The sequence below is a fragment of the Glandiceps talaboti genome, chromosome 3, assembly GCF_964340395.1.
Source record: "Glandiceps talaboti chromosome 3, keGlaTala1.1, whole genome shotgun sequence".
NCBI classification, from domain to species: domain Eukaryota; kingdom Metazoa; phylum Hemichordata; class Enteropneusta; family Spengelidae; genus Glandiceps; species Glandiceps talaboti.
Genome location: NC_135551.1, coordinates 25,703,928 through 25,725,955, shown reverse-complemented (window position 1 = coordinate 25,725,955; position 22,028 = coordinate 25,703,928). Strand labels below are relative to the sequence as shown.

The 22,028-nt window shown below is 36.6% G+C and overlaps 1 protein-coding gene across 1 annotated transcript; it reads left to right on the top strand.

Moving 5' to 3' along the window:
• Nucleotides 1–772: 772 nt before the first annotated feature.
• Nucleotides 773–22,028, top strand: LOC144433281 (sentrin-specific protease 6-like; the record flags this gene model as incomplete). The annotated part of the gene is given in 20 exon segments (XM_078121588.1): nucleotides 773–960; nucleotides 2,264–2,369; nucleotides 3,452–3,882; nucleotides 4,226–4,399; nucleotides 6,261–6,352; nucleotides 7,073–7,516; nucleotides 8,427–8,612; nucleotides 9,732–9,820; nucleotides 10,141–10,348; nucleotides 10,820–10,996; nucleotides 11,614–11,724; nucleotides 12,197–12,386; nucleotides 13,105–13,221; nucleotides 14,058–14,273; nucleotides 14,802–14,878; nucleotides 16,120–16,613; nucleotides 16,882–17,132; nucleotides 17,671–17,739; nucleotides 18,109–18,265; nucleotides 18,904–22,028. Coding segments are annotated over 20 exon segments (3,921 nt in total), but the record flags the coding sequence as incomplete, so codon positions are not given.

Genomic DNA, 22,028 nt, shown 5'->3' with positions numbered 1-22,028 from the left:
TCTGTCTGCAAGCAGGTTTATCCAGCCTGAGGCAGTGATGGTTGTAGACTTGCTGGTACACTAAAAATAAAAATTTATACACTAAAACAGCAGTGGATGCGAACTGCACAACTCATTCACTACTCGCGGTAGTCTAGTACCCGACGACCGTGTTCCAATTTTACCTTACGTTATCTTTACACATTACATCTAGTCAATGTCATGACTCTCTCCCTACAGTGTTCATATAAACGTGATGACGTTGCATCTTCATGTGATTTTAGTTTCGACAGACTGGAGGTGGAGTTAGGTTTTCACTCAGACAACTAGATGTCTGAGGTTTTTATGCTTTTATGGTTCACAGTAAATTACTAAAATGTTGATCATACTTTCGGTGCCAAGATCATTTCACTACTTCGTTTCCTGTGGATGTCGTTCCAACTGTTTTGATAAAAAACTAAATTAAACAAAACTATTGCGTATGTACACACATATATGAATGTGCATATTTCCTACAGACTTTCCATAAACATTGATGCATAATTCCCAGAGGAATTACTAAATGTTACAAAGCAGAGATGAAAGAGTAAAATAAAATGAAATTGAAGTATACAGAAAATTAATATTAATATTAAAGATGAAAAGTATTGAAACATGATGAGTTTTAAAAAAGTTATGTGAGTAGGCATTGCTGTCTCAGAAAGTAGTGATGCAAGTTTTGCAAACCTCAAAATTGATAAATATAAAAAAGAACAAACATTTAGTAAATTGATGTGATAATCTGCAATTGTTGTGATCTTTAAAAGGATTATCACAAGCTGACGAAGACCCTAGTGCTGGGTATGAACCATCATATCAGTACTTCAGTCATCATGATGAGGTGAGAGAACCAGAGGGACACTGGACAGTGACTGGAGATAGCAGAGCTCCTGAACATAGTACGGACGACATTGGTGATGTACACACACAGAATGATGATGAGTATGTAGAGATTTGTTATTCATAAAAACTGTGATTATTTTATGCATGGTCAAAATAAGGAACACCTTAAGGCCATTAGGTGGACACTCGTGTAGACAACCAACACAGACCCTAACTTGGTGTTTTTGTATACACACAGACAATACATAACACAATTGTATATACATATACACACTCATACACAGACACAAATTCATATAGTGACACCCCCACACACACACACACACACACACACACACACACACACACACACACACACACACACAACCTCTCGCACACACACACGCACACACACACACACACACACACACACACACACACACACACACACACACACACACACACACCTCTTTAGGATGGGGACTTTGTTTTTTAGTTCTTTTCCAATCATACTAGCATACACCATATCAGATCCACAGATTAGAAAATATATAATACCAGCATATTATATCCCTATTACACATAAAACATCAATCATGTTTGTAGAGATTTGTCATATGGCATAGTGAAATTGAATACATGTAAGTATCAGTGTAGACTTTGCATGAAACCTATGTACATTGTACATGTACACCGTATCTCAATTTATTCCAGAATCTGGTACTGCTCTACCAAAAGAAAGATCTGTGTGAGGGACATGACATACATTAGATTAGATACAGCTTAAAAATCAAAGGATCGCCGAAATACTGTGTGTATCATACACATTTTATATTCCCCATGAACAATTTAGATATATACAGTACAATACTACATGTAGTATTTTATGTAGTTAGGTCAACCCAGGATAAGGGGTCTGTGATTAATTGACAGCCCAGGTGACCTTTGACCTTTAGTGTTGTACAAACCAATATGGTGGAAGCATTTGCTGCCAGTGTACAACATGTATGACGTTGTAATGTTAGGAAATTATGATACCATTGTTTATAAATGTGAATGACAAATGATATTATTATATATTATTATTAATTTTAATATAGAGTAAACTTTAAAGCTGCACTAGCTGAAACTGGGACGTTTCTTTAATAATTTGAAACTGTTTTACTACATGTAGATATAATATAAGGAGTTACTAGTCCTCCTCCTCATAATATCATACACCTTGAACACTAGTGAATCACCACCAGTGAGTAAACATAGTTGTGTAGATTTACGCATGTGATATGGTACAATGAATACAATTAAATTGATTTTGGGGTCCACACCTTAAAATCAGTGCCCCGGGATCTCTGTGTATACAGGTTGAATTGTTGCACCTGTACATACTTCTTATAAGTAGATGTATCTTTCTTTCTATCTTTAGTTGTGATGGCGATCTAGTGATTGTAGATGCTGACACTTACTGTCTAGGTGCCAAGACAACCACCAATAGAAATATACCCTCTGGAAGTGTACATCGAAATCCAGGGGTGAGTCTTGTATCTCAGTCAGTTTTCTAGCAATCTGGTTAAAATCAGAGGTAGGAACAGGACTTGATTGCTTTATTTACATCATTTCCTTCATATATTTGCTGTTTGTTTTCAAGTTTTTAGTTCTTGGAGGAAATAGAAAGCCCTTTTACTCCTAGAACAAAAAAAAATCATGTTTCGAAAACAGATGACACTATACAAAGGAAATAGAGGTAAATCAATCAATCAAACAAGCTGTGTCCCTACATCAGATTGAGTTTTCTAGATACTGTGTCGGATTTCTTGTGAAATGTTTTGCTGCTGTGTATTTGTTTTATGAGAAGAATTATTAGGAATTTATGCCAGTGATTACTTGCATCAACATGCATGCAGCTTATTATTGGTATTTGCACTGGAGGAATAATACAATACCAAACACTTGTTGCTATGCCTGTATGTAGATGAGTATGTGAGAGTGCCATGTACCTGATGAAATCACTTGAACATAACTGTACTGTCACATTTTTACACAATTCATATTGTAAATAATCATATATCTTGATTTATAGGACCCCACCATACTTGAGTATTATAGTGGTGGGGGGGGGGGGGTTATGCAGTCATGCTTGCAGTGTATGCTGCTGTAGTTTCACTTGTATTGCTCATAAAAGTATGACAGCAGAGAGTACTACTGGATCGCCTACAAGGCACTCAATAACACTACTCCTGGTTACATCGCTGACTTGATTAACAGTAAACCCGCAACTAGTTCACTTTGCTCAAATAACAAAAATCTACTTCATGTACCCCGTTGTAATACAAAGTCATGCGGTGATCGTGCGTTATTGCGAGCAGCGCCACTCCTATGGAATAGTATACCACTTGAACTTCGTTCTTCACACACTGTCGATAAATTCAAGGATATTAAGACACATCTGTTTTGCAAGAGCTTTCTAACTTTGTACTATGATCAGCGCCATAGAACATTACGTCGTATTGGATTTTGGCACTATACAAATTCTTTTGATTGATTGATTGATTGATTGATTATAATGTTCAGTTTTGAAATGTTAACAAAATTTTTTTGTTTTATTGTCTTTTAGGAGTACAACCATAGCAGAACAGCTTTCAAAATACCCAAACATAAGAACACTGTTTTTGATAGTAACTCACAAGAAGCACAAGGAAACCGGATTGTAAGTCATACACAGAACCAATCAGTCACCCAAGGGTTTCATCACATACAGAACCGATCAGTCAGTCCAGAATTTCATCACACACACAACCAATCCGTCAGTGCAGAATTTTGTCACGTGCAGAACCGTTCAGTGAGCCCAGAATTTCCTATTGTGGCAATAACTGGTGGCGGAGGGCCAAAACGAAAAGTCAAATCAAAAGGTCAACGAACTTTACCAGAGAAAAGACTACGAGGAAATGCGATTGGATGTAATATGAGAAGTGTTACAACACCACCATTGCCAACACCAACGATACAGCCAACACAGGCAGTTGCCATGCCAACATCACCACAAAAGTGAGTTTTGATGAAAGTTTAGTTTTTACATGACTAGCCATTGTTCTCTACATAATGACAATTCGTTGAATAGAACATAGCATTGTGAGTGTCAGATGTCAGGGAGACATCATAAACTTGTCCTATAAGTGGTTGAGTCTGTTTCCAGAATATAAAATGAATGAAAACCTGTTTGGTATAAAATACCAATCTATAGAAACAGTCATGTGGAACATTTTGGATTTGTATTTTCTATTTTTTCATTTCAAAATTTTTGTTGTTGTCTATTTTTGGTTTTGTTTGCATAGTTGCTCACTTACTCTCATTTCTATTTTTATTCTTTTCTTTATTTATCTCTCAAAAGGATGGTCTTAAACCTCAAATTGAATAAATGTGATAGTCCTAAAGGCAAAATGGAGGTGCAGAAATTGCTTAGCAATTCACCATCATCTCGCAGCTCACTTGTTCATACCAGTGGTAAAACGAACGGTAGACTCTGGAAGCATGTCTCAGCACCAACTCCTCAGTCTGCTGTAAGGTACGACTGTCTCCTCCAAATTTTGGTTGGCAGTTTTTAGAACTGCCGTAGCCTGTCTACATTGCGGTCTGTGATTCTGCTTTGCCCCCTCACTATCCACTTGTGATAGTATCATCGTCAACTCATTAATTTAGCCTGACCCCAGTGGTCATTATCAGCATACCTATCTAGAAATTTACATGATGATAGCCTATATGTAAATTATGTCAATGTTAACTCTTGGTGTTCCTCTGAGTAACAAGTGTTCATTTACATAATGACTTCATTTGAATATAGTCAAAGTCAGACATAGCTTTATCACTCCCCATTGCAACCAATCAGCGCATGAGCACATATTTTCAAACCAATCAGTGTGAGTGCATATTTCAAACCACAGTAATGGTTTCACATTGTTAGTACTAGTGCGGTAAGTGCAGGGTTGTTGGTGGCCGAGCTGTTAAACCACTTGCCTCTTACCACTGTAGTCAGGGTTTGAACCCATTCAGGGGTTGATTAAATTTACCACGCTGTAAGTAAGCAGAGTGTTGTTCAGTTTGACTCTACCAAACAACACAGGTTTTCCCCGGGTACTCCGGTTTCCTCCTGCATTAACACTGAACCCATGAGGGATGGCCCTCAATGGACTTCTTGGGAGACAAGTGTTTATACACTTAAAGAACTGTCCAGTATAAATAAAGATTATTATAATTATTATAAGTGAGAAGTGAAGTAGAATCAGTGAGTAGACAGGTTATAGAAAATATGAAATTCTTAGTCTGTTTTTTCATAGACACACGTGGAGGGTCTATGGTTTTTTGTGGTTTATTTTTTTGTTGTGTGTTGGTTTTTTTGCTGTACTCTTCACAAGGCTGTCAAACATAGGCATATATGTTGATTATATCAGTTTTCAGAGATAAGATGATATACCATAAGATAGTATTAGGTTATTATTTGATATCACCTCTTTGACTATGAGTGGCATTTCCCTGTAATGACACGAGTATCACTATGTAGAAATGGCACAAATTGTTCTGATAAGGTCAACATCATCAAGAACAGTTGACCACTAGGTATATATATATAATAACATAATACCTAATTGTGTCCCATAATGCCTGACACTTATAAAAATAAACAGAGTCATGAGATAAAACAAAATGAACACAACAAAATAAGATAAGCAATACATGAAAGTCACTGTCAGTGATAAAACATAACCACAAAACAGGGTCTTAGAATAACCTGGGTTTTTAAATGAAGAATTTTGGTAATGATCCAGTGAATACTCTGATTTTACCAGGCTGTTCTTCCTGCTAACATCTGCTCTTCGTAGGTGAATGAAAAACGAACAGGGACATGAGATCTGATACTCCAGTGACAATGGAAAATAGCTTATGTCGTGACTTTAAAACCCAATGTTCGAATTCCATGATATTGGATTATGACAGTGGAGCCATAAAATAGGATTTTTTTTTTTTTTTTTCTTTTTTCTTTTTGGTTCAGGACCAACGTTTTTCTATAGCTCTGTTAGACAACTGTTTTTGTACACATAGATTTTAGTCGTACGTTGTAATCTGACGTGGGCTGTTAAACAAGAAAATACAAATATCCTGGGACATGATCAGTAATAATCAAATATATTTATAAATGTAATTTCCAAAATATATCAAATGAAAGATGTGTAATGTTCCATGTATTTCATGATTGGCAATCACTGAAAGAGCAAGGTTTCAATAAAATTTCTCTTAACAATAAAAAGTGATGATTGGTGGAAGGGTAAGAGGTAATACTAATGTTGTGATTTCAACCAGAATATTTAAAATCAAGTTACAGTTTTGATATCAGTCAAGTAACTTAACTTATATTGTGATTGTTTTGATAGACATGGAGATGAAGAGGAGGAGATTACGCCAGTTGAAACTGTAGTAGATTTGGATCTTACTAATGATGAAGAAGACAGACCTGTGTCTTCAGGTTAGTGTATATAGAACTGTATGTTACAGTCATATATGGATGTACTCACCTAGGAAAGTGATTGGGATGTGTGGCTGGCAAGGGAAAATTGAGGGTTTTATGAAGGAAATCTAAACACTCATGTCACTACTGAAAAGCCCCCCACCCCATTTCTGTAACTGAAACTTTTTTCAATGCATGTTTTCAATGTAAAATTTTTATATTTTTGTACTTGCTAAATCATGTATGATTGTTATATGACTATCAACATCTCACAAACATCCAATTTGTCAACAAACAAGTACCTGGTCCACACTGTTTATCTATGGACTTAAAGTTAGTATACACAGAACCACACTGATTATGAAAGAGTTCACCTTTGGGGACTGTTCTTCATACCTCTCTCCCCCCCCCCCCCCCCCCCCCCTCCAACTGGCATCGCATTGCCTCCAGCAGATTCTATCTCCCTCCACTGGCACCAACCAAATCAGTACTGCCTTTGCCTAAGTCTGTGCCTAGACAGATGTACTCATCACCCTTCACCTATATTCGGCAACCCTTAAAGTACAAATTTAATGTCTTACTACAAGACTTCTAACCAGAAGGGAATGAATGAACTGTTTTCAGTAAAGGTTTGATGTATTTTACAATTGATTATCAGCAAATAGTGGAAAGTAACAGTTTCACTTGGGCTTTGTCGATAAAGTTACAACTAATTATGCTCAACTTCAAATTCAACAGATAAAGGCACAGAAATTGTGACGGAAGTTCAAGAGGAACCTGTAACAGAAGAAACGGAAGAATTAGAAGAATTTGCAATATGTTTCCATTGTGGTAATCCATCTTTAATTCTAGATAAGTGTGACTATGAACCATGTGCTAAACCAATAGACCCTTCTAGAATCCGAACACGGAAAAAGAAAGTCAACCTGTCGCCAGACAACACAGACAGGAATATACCAAGAACACTTAGCGGTATACGAACAGACAACTTTTATGCCCAATCTATGACTGCACAGTCTAGTATATACAGTGATGGTGAGCCTATGTTTCCTGTGAAACCTAAGAAAATATTAAAAACTTATGCTGGAAGAAGAAAAAATGCACTTCAAAATAATATATACCGACTCGTGGAAAGAGTGCCACCGTCAGCTAGGCGGAAATCCCGCAAAGTGGAGGAGCCAGGTAGGTTGCAGTCACAGTAATACAGTAGATTATTTCTCTCTAGGCTAGTCTAAAGGCTAGCCGTTGGGTTTGAATCTGAAGATTTCTTTTACCCCATGTCTAGCTCGATGAGGGGCTGAGATGAAATTTCAAATTCAAACAAAGTCACCCACACAGTCATTAACATCACGCCTTTGTTAATCAATCACAGAATTCTACCCAATGATAAGTTAGTGTTTATTGGGGGCAGTTACGTGATGTCCAAATATGGTACAGTGATGTCCAAATATGGTACAGTGATGTCCAAATATGGTACATTTTTCATATCAGGGCACTACTTACACATGGTTTATGTCATTCTAACAGTAGGGGTTAATATTGATTTGAATGAACACGATTTATCATTGAGATAGACGTGGGGTAAAGAGATCTTCAGATTCAAACCCAATGGATAGCCTCTAGACTATATATCTTGGCTAGCATCAGACTTAGTATTTAAGCAAGCTCTGTGTTAGCACTAACACTTCATTAGTATGTCTGATTAATGCCTCTACCAAAGTGACTAGTCTTTTGGTGTGTGTGTGTTTGTGCATGTGCATGGACGCATGTGTGTTTATATGCAAGCATGTGCATGTGCACGTGTGTGTGTGTGTGTGTGTGTAAATTTCTTGTGTCTTGAATTTAGGTTTTTTGCAATGCGTTCATCTGTCTGTTTTTCATATATTTATGTGAGATTAAAATGTGTTATGTATATTGACACTACTAAAAAGTTACTTACCAGTACATTGCAAGTACACGCTCATGTATACATCAATATATAGTTTGTGTTACCTACACACTGAACTGTTGTGATTGTGTTCTCATAAACTAACTTACTGTGTAGTTTGTGATACCATATACATAACTTGTAACTGTACTCCTGTCGTCTCAGTGTGTGTCACAATATCTAGTGATGAAGATGAACCAGAGGAAGATAAAACTGAAACAGACTCCAAATCAGAAGCAGAAACTAAAACAGTTGAACCGGAACCTGAACTAGAACCAGTGACAGCCAGTGGTAGTACTGAAGAACACAGTACTAGTGTTAACTGCAACTCGGAGCCACATGTGCTAAACTGTAAGAAAACACAACAAACCATCATTTAACTAGTAATGTGATGTATGCCTTCACTGGTCAGAAACAGGTGGTATCGATTCTCATTACCTGAAATCAAATTTTACCACCTAGGCATGACATAGGAATAACAGTCATTCATTATCTTGGTCAACACCATGATTTTCCACTCTGTGCGCTATACTTAACATACAACTGTCGACATCAGACTGTAGACGAACAGAATCTGTTACAAACAGGGAAAGTAAACAACTGAATTGGATTGATAACACTTAGCACAGCATGATGGAAGTACAGAGACTTGTATAACATTCCATTATTTGATAAGAACAGTTTTATGGCCTCTTTACATAATAGTTCATTTCACAAACAAATGTCCAGTTCCCCAGGCATGTTATATACACATAAAGAGGCCATAAAACAGTTCTTATCAAACTATAGTGTGTAATACAAGTCTCTGCCTTCCAACATGCTGAACCAAGTGTTATTAATTCTAATTCATCAGTTGTTAACTTTCCCTGTTTGTAACAGGGTCTGTTTGTCCACAGTCTGATGTCAGCAGTTGTACATCACTATATAGGTACACCTTGGATCTTCTCAGTCAATTTTATCAGGCTAGATTGAGGTACAACGCTATCACATATACTGAGAATTATTCTGTTTGCAGTGGCACAATAATGTATCCAGACAAATATTGGGTATGATAGAGGAATGTAGGCCTTCAGACTGCTAGTTCTGGTCGCCATTCATGTATACATTCTGACAACTTTCAAAGCATAGGGATGTTGCTAGTTCTAAGAGTCTCTCCATACATTGCCAATGTTTCTGTACATATGGGGGTGGGGGGAGGGGGGAGGGGGTAACGTTGCATATGCTACTCAGGGGATGATTGTCACCTGAACATACCATGGATTTACCATCAAAATCCTTCTCTGCCATTGGTTGGATATCACAGTCTAGACTACGCCAATTATTGGTGTCAACATAATTTGATTTCATTTATTCACCTTCCCTGCCTTAGCCTTTACTGTTAGCATTTCCATTTTCATGTCAATCTCTTTACACTGTCAAAACGTGTGTGCATTGGATTTAACTTGTTCTTTGACCTTTGACCTCATACAGCACCAGTTGACCTGTCCATTCAAAATGTTGAAGTATCCAGCTCTACTAGTGAACCCCGTGTGCCAAGGAAACTGAAGATGAGGGACTCTGTAAGTTGGGCAAATATTGTGTATCAATAGTGTATCCAGAGCAATCTCTACTCTGTGTTGATGCTGTTGTTTTTTGCAGCCAAATAAGTGTTAGTGTTTACTGTGTTAGTATAGATATGGGTTGTCGGTGGCCCAGTGGTTAAACCACTTGCCTCTTACCACTTCGGTCAGGAGTTGAACCCATTCATCCAGTTTAAATAAAGTTTATTATTATTATTATAGATTTTACCCGTACATTGGACCTCACTACAAACTACAATACAACTACACTGCCCATTAATATGACTCAGTTACAATTCCATATCTTGATTTATTTGTAGATGGGAGTGGTACCAGATACACTGGAATCTATTCCATGGAAAATCAGAAGGAAAAAGCCTTGTGCGAGTGTTCAGCCGTCAAGCAGTGTAGATTTATTGAACAGTGCAATACTTGATCTGAGGGGAGTCAGGATAGGAACTCTCAAGATTGACAATATACTTGCACCAGTAGTCATCTCACAAGTCGAGGTTACTCTAAAAATTGCTGGTTAGTTTGTAACATTAAATGTTACTGTAATTGCTGGCGAGTTATCATGTAATAGTTGTTCAAATTGCTAAGGAACTATCACTTGTGGTAAAACTTTTAAAGCCATATACTGCAAATTACTGTCGAGTCACTACAAGTCAGATACATTTTATGAATTTTCAATGTCTACGTATTTGCATGAAATTATACTTTCGAAGATTAGTTCTAATCTGGATAGGTGCCCTCAACCCACGAATGAGCATGATCTTTTGTTTCTAAAGTATATGAAATTGTTGTCTGTTGTACTGGATGATCAAGAAGTCAAGCTCAAAATCACCCAAAGTATTATATTGCAAAAATGAGAAGATCTTTGACTGCAGACCATTTAGTCAGTTTCTTTGCATGTAGATTAGAATGGGTGCCCTCAACCCACAAATCGGTGTGATCTTTTGTTTTGTTTTTTGAAATAATTGTACTCATTGTCTGTTGTAGTGGATGATAAAGAAGTCGAGTTAAATATTGCCTCCTGTGATATGATACAAACTGAAATCTTTGATGGCAGACCAGCTAGTCTCATTAACCTGTTCACAACAGCTGGTGCAGGAGTCAAGATCAGAGAGAGATGCAGGATGAGAAAATCTTCTGGATGGTTTGACCCTGGAAGCATGCGTATGTTAACTTACTATCTTTACTAAATTTTTCTACAGCTGTGTTCTGCTGAGAAGAGTCACTAAATAGGTTGCAATAATAACATCAAAGAATACTGTGGGAAGGCAGTATATTATATCACGTTGTGCCTTCCACTTTGTCAGTACAGTAGCATTATTTGTATTATTTTGTTGACGGATCAAGAACTTTCAAAATAATGATTGCAGTGAAGCACTACCCGGGGTGGAAATGGTGATGATGATGATGTTGGTGGTGATTATGGTGGTGGTGGTGGTGGTGGTGATGATTGGTAGTGGTGGTGTAGTGGTAATGATGGTGTTGGTGATCAAGGTGGTAGTGGTCACTGGTGGTGGTGGTGGTGGTGGTGGTGGTGGTAGAGATGATGATAATGGTGGTAGTGGTGTGTTTTTTGGTGGTGATCATGGTGGTGGTGATGATGGTGATGGTGGGAGCAGCGGTGGCAATGATGGTGGTGGTGGCAGTGTTGATGATTATGATCATGATCATGATAATGAAGGTGATGTGGTGGTTGAGGTGGTGGTGGTGGTGGTATTTTTAGAGTCTAAGTTTATATGCAAGCCTATTCTTCACTGGATTGTTTGTATCTTTCTTTACAGTTCATGCAGAGAGAAGGATCATTTTAATTGCCAAGAAGGAGCCTCTACATGGTACAACAGTAAAAGCCATCCATGACATTTTCACCTCAATAGCAGCTACAAACAACATCAGTAAGTTGTATTATGTATTTCCTTGTAAATAGTGGCCTGGAAATCACAATGCAAAATGACATTGTCCTGAGACATACATTTACATATATTTACATATATTTACATATTAACATGTACTTTCAACTTTTGTATTCTATAATCATAAGTCTTGACTTAAAATTTAGAAGTGTAACTTCTTTGCAAATGGGCTGAAGGCCTGGAAACACAATAAACTACTTCATTAAATTTCCTAATTCAGTGGTTCAAAAGTGACCATGTAATAGATGGAATTTTAACTTCAGGAGCTGCTAGAAACAACATCAGTAAGTTGCATGTATATTTCACCCTATACAGTGGCCCAAAGGTCACCATTCATAATGACATTAGCTCTAGTACAGTGGCCTAAAAGTGAGCTCAAAATCCATGAAAATGCTTTATATTACATTACAGTAAGGTAGATTTTGATGGTCATGATGATTATTTGCAGATTTAGGTAATTTCTTGGTGAGGTTATCGCCAGCAAAAGCCAATGAAATTCTTGTTGACAACTCCAATGCCAATCCAAGGAAAACTGATAAAACCAGAGTCACGTCAAGAATGCCAATCCGAGGATCAGTGTCTGAAAGAATGTTGGAAACTGTTGATCTCGATGAACCCAGGGGTTTCACTGGACCAATAGTCAAGTAAGATTGCGATAAATTGCAAATTGTGTATTATGAACGTAGAGTTTAAATAAGTTACCTAGTATATTTCAGCTAAATCACCTGGCCTTCTTCGGCTGTTATTGTATACAATGCAATGGTTCAGACTTGTCATGTGAACACAAGAGGGCGCTGTTTTCTACCAGTATTTCCATCCCCTCATTCTGTTTTTGGTTGTATGAATACCAAAGGTTATAACACAAAAGCAGTTCTAGCATTGAGCTTCAGATTTGTTCTGTTTGCCAATCCTCATCACAAAGACAAATTCCATAGTTACAGGGAGCAGTATGATCAGCTGATCATTGATATGATGTAGTTTGAATTGATGCCCTCATCTCTGTTGATCTTTGGATTGTGGCATCAGATATTGATAGATTTCTATGTTGTACATTTCATTACACATAATGGTAATATTTCACTGGACTACAAGTCCAATGTAGTATTTCTATGCTTGTGATTTTCTCTATAAAAGCCATTGCTGTCTCCTATCAATTTGTTCATGTGTAAATAACCAGTGACTTTAAAAAGCAATTATGATTGGTATGTGTTTTTTGATTCATGAATCCCCTCTTCCCCATCAAGTTTGAGTAGAGTGATGCCGATCTAGTCCTTTTGAAGGTAAAGCCTGGGCCAGGGAGATGGTATATCCATCAGTTCGTTTCATTCAAAGGTCTATATTATTGTTTGTATTGTTTGGCAGGTTATGTTGCTATCCTCCACCCCCATCACCAGGAGCCATTACAATCACAACTGAAGACCTATTTTGCCTCAACAAAGATGAATTCCTTAATGATGTCATCATTGATTTTTACCTCAAGTGAGTCAGATACTATGTCAGAGCTAAGTCAGATACTATGTCAGAGCTAAGTCAGATACTATGTCAGAGCTAAGTCAGATACTATGTCAGAGCTAAGTCAGGTACTATGTCAGAGCTAAGTCAGGTACTATGTCAGAGCTAAGTCAGATACAAGATTTGTATTGATATACTACAGTCAGTAATATTTAGTTTACACAGTTACATCAAAGCAGAAGACAGTTCAGTCCTACACTCATGTTTGAAATGTTTCAAATAATGCTACTACTGGTAAGCTTTAATCGACTCCACTTGGTAATGTAAGTATGCCATCAAAATGTCCACAGTAGGCCTGTGTACACAATTTGCATAGCTAAAGTTTTGTTCAATTTAAACTAAATATCACAATGTGCAGAAGTATGGTTGAGAGGTCATCATCAAACTAAATTTGACACATTCAGACAGAAATATGGGATTTATATTCTGGTCAATCTAAATATCCAACTCATTTTGTTTTCTTTTCTGTGAAATATGAATCAAAATCAATATTACTGGGAGTAGAGATGAGTCCCGTTGGCTGGGCACTAGTTATATATATACTGTTAACCTAGATATTTTTGGCAGTAGAAAATTTTGCAATTTTACTTTCTTCATCTAGTTCCCAAAGATTAATTTTTACAAATTACTAAGCCTGGTACACTCTTTATGTACAAAAGAGGTATTTTAGTCACTACTAATAGTAAAATGCGAAAAAAATCCAGGTTTTACAGTATGTTGATAATGTCATCCTTTCTTCTGCCTGTCACTTGAGGGCGCTACTTAAGTCTATTGATTCATCCTAACATCTTGATTATCCACAGGTATTTAACAAACACAATTCTCAGTGGAGAAGATAGACAACGTACACATATCTTCAGCTCCTTCTTCTACAAGAGACTAACTCAGAGACCTAAACGAGTGCACCTAGAAGACACCCAAAAACCAATAGAACAGAGACGACACAGCAGAGTCAAGAATTGGACCAGACACGTCAATTTATTTGAAAAAGACTTCATTGTTGTACCAATAAATGAAAGGTAATGGATTGTTGAAAATAAAAACATGAAGTATACTTCAAAAGTACAGATACTTAAGATTCAATATAAAAGTTTTAATCTTAAGACTGTAAAGCGTAATATCCCATTTTTAGGATGCCATTATTCAGACTTTCTAGAAACCAATGGGTGTATTAGGTATTATTCCCCAATTTGTTTCTTCATTAAGCCAAGAAAAATATGAATGACATGTACATGATCTTTAATGACTCGTAATGACACTCAGGTCACAAGTATTTTCCAGCTAAGTGAAGAAAAATATACGGGAATAACATAATTAGCTGTCCTCAAAATTATATTTATGAAAAAATCAGTTAAAATGTATTCAAGCCCAATGTTCGTACTGAATTACTACTGATATACATTTATAAGATTGTACTATTCTTTGTTATTTTAACAGTATACCAGATCTAAATTTTGTCTGATAGATATGCTAGGATGTCAAATGAAAATAGAAAATAAGCAGTTTAGATGTTTGTAAGACTGAGAGTATGTTTTGTTATTTGACAGTGCTCACTGGTACTTGGCTATCATCTGTTTTCCTGGATTGGCTGTTGTGTCTGCTGAAGTTGCTGCAGCAAGTAAAGGTACTGTAGTGGCAATCATAGTTTCGTCTTACTGAAATAGACACAAACTAAAGCTGTTGTTGTTTTATGTGGGTAGATTACACAATTAGGTAATAGTAGTGCCCCTGCTGTGGTGTGGATGTCACCCTGTATTCAAGATAGTATGTGGCCACTTGAGAAACACTGATTAGGCGTAATAAAAAAAATATGTAGTTTCGATTACACTCAATTTTAGAATAGGTGGGGGTAGGTAGATTTTTTACTTAATTTTTTTTCTGTGCGAGTGTCTAGTTCAGGTTTTCCATTGTTTTCCAAATGGTCTCTGTGTCGTTTATTTCTTCCCATCAGATGTACAGCCATTACAGATTGGAAGAATAGTTTTATATTGTCTTTTTAAGTTGATGTCAGTTTCCGCATCCACTATTTCTTGTGAGACTTCACAATTTGTTGCAATTTTTTTTCTCGAATACGCAAAAAAAGTGTAAAGTGAATATGTAAAGTGAAAAGCTAGGTGGGGTCAGGTAACCGGAACCAAACAATTATATTTTAGGCCTTATCATCAGCTGTTGAGAATATACTTAAAGCAGTGTCCACTAAATAGCTTATATCAACATGTTACATTATAGTCAACTTTTTTACATGAGGCCTTTTGCAGGAAAAACACCATAACATAATATAACATGTAGCAACAATAGTTTTAGTTTGTGTCGATCTTAGTAAGCCAAAACCTCAATCATAGGTGTCATATTATTATTCTCATTTTTGTCTCCGAGTGATAAAATAACACAAATACATTATCCATGTAGCAACTTTCCACCACAATTGAAACAGTACTCAAAACACAATATTGTTATTACCCTTGGCACAGACCTATAATAGTACAACCATTTGTATTTCCTCAACTCACAATCTTTGCTGCCACTAAGTTCACAGAATTAAAACCCTTAACATGTATCTCCTACCAGGTCCTCATTTTGTACAATTTGATTGACTTGGGCATAGTGGTGTGAGTTGACTTGGGCACACCAGTGTAGGTTGACTGGGGCACGCCAGTGTGGGTTGACTGGGGCACACTAGTGTGGGTTGACTGGGGCACACCAGTGTGGGTTGACTGGGGCACACTAGTGTGGGTTGACTGGGGCACGCCAGTGTGGGTTGACTGGGGCACGCCAGTGTGAGTTGACTGGGCACACTAGTGTGTCTACAGTAGTGTATACTCAGTACAAAACATTAATGACTAATTTGCTTTTTGGTGTCTTCAGGTCAAGAAAGTGAACAAGAAAGAGAAGAGGCATCTGAGACAAGAACAGATGAGGAACTTAAAGTAGACAAGGAAGGGAAAATGGAAGAGGAGAAAACGTATGAGAAAGAAAGGGAAGCAGTACTTGACAAGGATACAGAAAAAGAACTTGAAAAGGCAAAGGTGAAAGAACCTCATAAAGAAGGGAAGATGGAAAATGATATGGGAGTGGAGAAGGAGCTCAATAGAGAACAAGGAAAAGAAGATGACAAAGATGGGAAAAAAGAAATTGATAAAGAAGGGGAGAACAAAACCAGGAAGGAGGAAGATGTGGGTCGCCATGGCAATAGTAAAAGTACTGAAGAAAGTGAAGATAGAAGTCAAGTTAGTGAACTAGACAGTGATGCTAGTAGTAGAGATGGTGTAAACAGTGCTAGTGACGATAGTTTGGATCAACCACCACCTTGTAAAATACAGAAAACAGAATTTGTAGATCACTTCAAAGCCTTTGTCAAGGTAGGTGAATTTTTTAGTGAGAAATGTATGGATGTTGGAGAGAATGAAGAACAGTTGAACAAGCCATATGAGAGACATGTATTTAGAATAGAGTTAGGGAGTCAGAGTTAGGCAGAAACTCATCTAGTTAGGGAGTCATTTATGCAGAAACTCAACTAGTTAGGGAGTCAGAGTTAGGCAGAAACTCAACTAGTTAGTATCATTATGAAGAAGCATGTCCTTCACTTTGCCCTAACCTAATTTAGCATATTTTTGACATCACACCTAGAACTCCCAACAGGACAGTGTTGCTGAGTATATAACTGATGACGAAGACAGTAAACTTAGTGCAGCTAATGAGACAGGTGATGATGTTGATGATGATGATGGTGGTGATGATGATGATGTGGCAGATAAAAAAGAGGAAAAGATGGAGGATGAAGAAAAAGAAAATGAAGAAGGAAATGATAAGAAGAGTGAACCTGAAGATGCTAATGCAGGGATGTCAACAAATACAAACAATGAAATTCAGTTCAAGAAGTAAGACCCATTGATGGTTTTAGTACAGATAAACTGTTGTTCAGCAGTGCAGTGGTGGTATTTCTCATTGGCTCTATTGTTTTTATAACAAGGAAAGGCAGGATCAATAGTTCAGTGTGGGCTAAAAGACTAAATTCTGTTCGGCCAGAGAACACCCAATATCAGCCAGCACAATCACTTAAAATTTGTATTTAGTATAATCAGTATTTATATCGGTGTGTAGTAATATTGATATAAAGCCAGTATGTCATTTCATTGACACTTCAATCTCTATTTAGTGCCATGCATTTAATGTATTATAAAAAAAAAAAAAATCTGTTTTTTCAAATTTGCAAAATTCTTCAAATTTTGACAGATGATAACTCAAATGGTTCAACCCCCCCCCCCTCCCCCACCACCACCCCAACACCAAAACTAAAAGAATTAATTTTGCCCCAAAGTAGTTTCATCCTGTTTTTCCAGTTACCTTTTGTGAAGGGAAGTTAAAAATTGTAAATGGCATTATCTAATGTGTGATTATTTCTTGACTTCTTTGCAGACCGTGTATTTTACTGTTTGATTCACTATTGGGTCCTATCCACAACACCGTTGTGAGGGTATTGAAAGAGTAAGTATTGAAACACCATAATCATGGTACTATTGTGTTTAGTTGTTGAGCGCCCTCAATGGTCAATGTCGGACATACCTTTGTTTATCAAAATAGCCAGTATTGAAGATATTATGTTGTATATAGTGAACAAAGATGTGTTTACATGCATAGAGCCTAAGTTAGTTTAAAGCTTTACTGTGTATTACATAGATGTCTTCAGTATTATCATTATCATGTCTTGGACGATATAAAGATTATGTATATATATTTTTTTAATTTACCTCTCTACAACTTAAACTGAAATATTTGATTTTTCGTCCTAGAAAAAGTATTTTTGTGACTTTAATGTGAATGTAACTTTAACTATTTTAATGGTTTTTCTTTCAGATATTTGGAAATTGAATGGGAGAGTAAAAAAGCCAAAGATAATAATAATGTACTTAAGAAAGAACTGATCCGAGGATCGTCGGTTAAAGTGCCTCAACAAAGTAACTATAGCGACTGTGGTGTTTTTCTACTACACTATGTGGAAAAGTTCTTTACAGTAAGTGTTAACTGTACACATATTCCAGAGATTATACATTGATTCCCTGGTGGATGTGTATGCACCAGAGTAATGATGGCTCCCTAACATGGGTGTATGCACCAGAGTATGGATGCCAAATCTGCCTAATGTGAAGCTGGGGATTACAAAAAATCTGAAGGTGCAAACACCCATATTTGGGGTTACAGTATTTCATATTACATGCCAAGCATGATGGGAGATATCAAAAAAATCAACTGGGGTTCTAGGTTCCTGTCTTTGTCAAAGAGATAGTCTCCAACTTCTGGGTATATAAAGGTTACAATAACAACTTTATTTACACTGGATAATTATTTAAGCATATCAATACTCATCTCCCAAGAAGTCAACTGAGGGCAGCCATCCCTCATGGGTTAAGTGTTAGTACAGGAGTAAACTGAACCACCTGAGGTAAACCTATGTTGTTCGGTAGAGTTAAACTGAATGACACTTCATGCCTACAGCATGGCAAATTTAATCAAACCCAGTAGATTTCTTTTATTGACAACCCATTGTAAAAACACTTGTCATAATTTCTCGCTGTCAGTTTATACATTAATCTAGGTATTAGAAGTCTGTAGGGTACTTAATTGTACATTTTGTGTTTTGTCGTCTTTCAGAAACCAGTGCAGAGCTTCTCACTGCCAATACAGACACTGAAAGAGTGGTTCCCAGAGGAAGAGATACCCCAAAAGAGAGAACACATTATAGAACTTATAAATCAACTACAGAAGGAACAGGAAGAAGCCAAGAAAGCAAGATAACTGATGTACAGATAGTGGACAGTCTTGTAAGACAAATAAGACAAAGCAAGATAACTGGTGACAGTCTTGTAAGACAATGCAAGATAACTGATGTTCAGATAACAGTGTCTTGTGAGACAATGCAAGATAACTCATGTTCTGCAGATAATGGACTTGTGAAACAAGGTGGACAAAATTGATACTGATATCATTTGCTCTATGAGTAAAGGAACTGTTTCTTGTGAGAATGGATGATGGATTTATTGGATTGAGAGAGAAGGCTGTATATGTCCATAGATGACAACCAATGATTTGGTTGGTTGGTTATTGAAGAAACAACACAAGTTGTGTAGTTGTTGATTCAGCCAGGCTTAACTTGTATTGAAGACATCTCTACAGTACTGCTAAGAAAACTGCCCAAGGCAAAAAAATTTCCCTGGTGTAAAGTCGTGGAATGTGATATAATAAGATATACAAATTGGGATCAGTTATAGAAGACAACAGACATTTGATGACAACACAATGTTTGAAGTCATGAATCAGGAAATCAGAGGAACTGTAACAAAAGTGAACATTTGATGGAAAGATTCATCGTTTTTAGTGCTCCCGCTAACCATAAGCTAAACACATAACTAGTGATGAAAGGGCAAATGCCACTCAGGAAATAATGGTATTGTCATAAACTTTTGGTGCTGGAGAGTCATTTCATGATTTTGTACGACATAAATTGTGCATGATTGCCAAGAAATACCAAATTGACTATTTATCTGAAAGTAGTGAGCACTTAGGAGTCATGAATATTCAGTGTTCATCTGATACATATGTATATCTGCTGAGTCCCATGATGCAATGGTGGACCAATGTGAGAACAAGAAAGGTGAAATACACTTTCAATTTGGTGTTTGTTGGCAATCACACAACATTTATGTGATGTGAAATCATGAAATGACTCTCCAGAACGCAAAGTTTATGAAAATACCTTTTATTTTCTGAAGTGATAGGTCCCTTTAAACTAGATAAATATTGACAACTTCAAGGAGTGTAAACAATAACACAATCATTCAGTTTAAATTGGGTAGCTGCCAAGGAAGGTAGCTTTATTTTGAAGTCGAGATTGACAAAAACGTTTGGTAATCCAGAAACTGCTGTTTGGATACAGGTCGGCAGGAGGGAGGACAGTGATACTGCAAATTGTTGACTTGACTGAAGATGTTATTTTCCACAGCATTACACTGATTTGTAATTTGTAAAACCGAAGACTGCTTCATCAGTGCTACTTATTTGTTTTCTTGTCTTTGTAGATATAGTTGTCAGTATTTTTGTACTATTAACCCCTCTTCAATATATGTTGTTGTGTGTTGTCTGCACCGATTACCAAGTATTGCTTACCAAGTCTAATATGGGGGGGGGGGGTTAGCAAAATGAAATTACAGCCCTACTACAAAGTAACTCTGGTTACTCTAGTCACCCCTCCTAAATCTATAGTTTAGTTCAGTCATATTGTATGATTTGACCTGGATGTTACCTTTGTAAAGTTTGAGTGATCAACTGAAAAGTACAGCCCTATAACTTTACCCTGTTCACCCCTCCTAAATGTATAGCTTAGTTTGGCCATATTGTTTTCTTCGACTTGGTTGTCACCATTGTAAAATTACAGGAGGTCAATGACAATACTTTCTTCTTTAATCTTCTTTGATCTTCTGTATATACTGAAGTAAAACTCTGAATTTTCATTTTGAGTTGATTTTGGTTCCTATCCCGAGTTCTGAATACATTACTGTGTAATGTTCATATTCAAAGATAAATAGAAGTTTTCAACTTTTTTGTTGTGAATATTGTGAAATCAGTGTAGTGTTATGGAAAAGTTATGGAAAATATATTTTTTTGTATTAAACTATAGACCTTGTCTGTGATTGAACACATCAAAACATTAAATTATCACATTAAGCAAATGGTAGGTTCATGAACTTTCTGTTTATCAGTAGTTCTCTTTTGTTGGCAAAGATACAAGAGTGTCAAGTCTGATAAACGTCTGTGTAGGTGTTTTTTTTTTGGATCATTTCTTCAAAATAAAACACAACAACAAAAAAGATAAAATGTGAATCAATCCAATTGACATTAAAAAAAATCAGATGTTGACAACAATGAAGAGCCAAATGAAAGCCGGCCAAATTGACATTAAAAGTCTTTCAAGTTTGCAGTTAAACGACACAGAAGAGTCGATCAACTGACATTGAAAAAATTCAGATGTCAACAACAGAAATACAAATGAAAAGTCAAGTGAATGACAATTTGGTGTTGACAGCCGGATGACAATTAAGAGTGGATCAATTGACAATGTAAAGAATTGAGAGATTTCAATGGACAGTTATTTATGATAAGTGTTGGTACACATCAAAACCATTGTAACAAGGAACTGGGGGGGTCGTTCCCTTTTAATAGCCAGGTAACTATGAAATATCCATAACATTAACATACCATGTACCATCCACAGAATATATTATAATAATGAGAAATGGAATTTGGTATGGTATGGTATGAAGTGATGTACATACAAATCTGTAGAGCAAACATGACTTCATATATAGGAAGTCATTTTGTACAGAGAGCTGTTTTCGTTTTGCAATTTTTTTTCTCTCAAATGTTGGATCATGATATTTTCATAATTTCATCGTATTGTGTACCCGTTTCTGAAATGAATCATCACAACTTCACCTAGGTTTATTGATCTAAGAAAATTTTAAGTTCAGATTATCAATACTTTTGCTATTCTTAGTGATACCCCATAGCAAACAAAATTTTACAGCTCATTGTGGAATGACATTTTTGTAAAATACTCGCTTGCCATGAATTTGTTTCGTGTATTCTGTGTTTCTTGAAATAGCTGTTATTTTTGGTATTTTCCAGTCTCCAGTAAACTGTTACTAATGCAGGATGTGTATGGCAGCAGGTGAATCTGTTTTAGATTCATTAGTAACTGATTATGTTTAGTGTTAGAATTT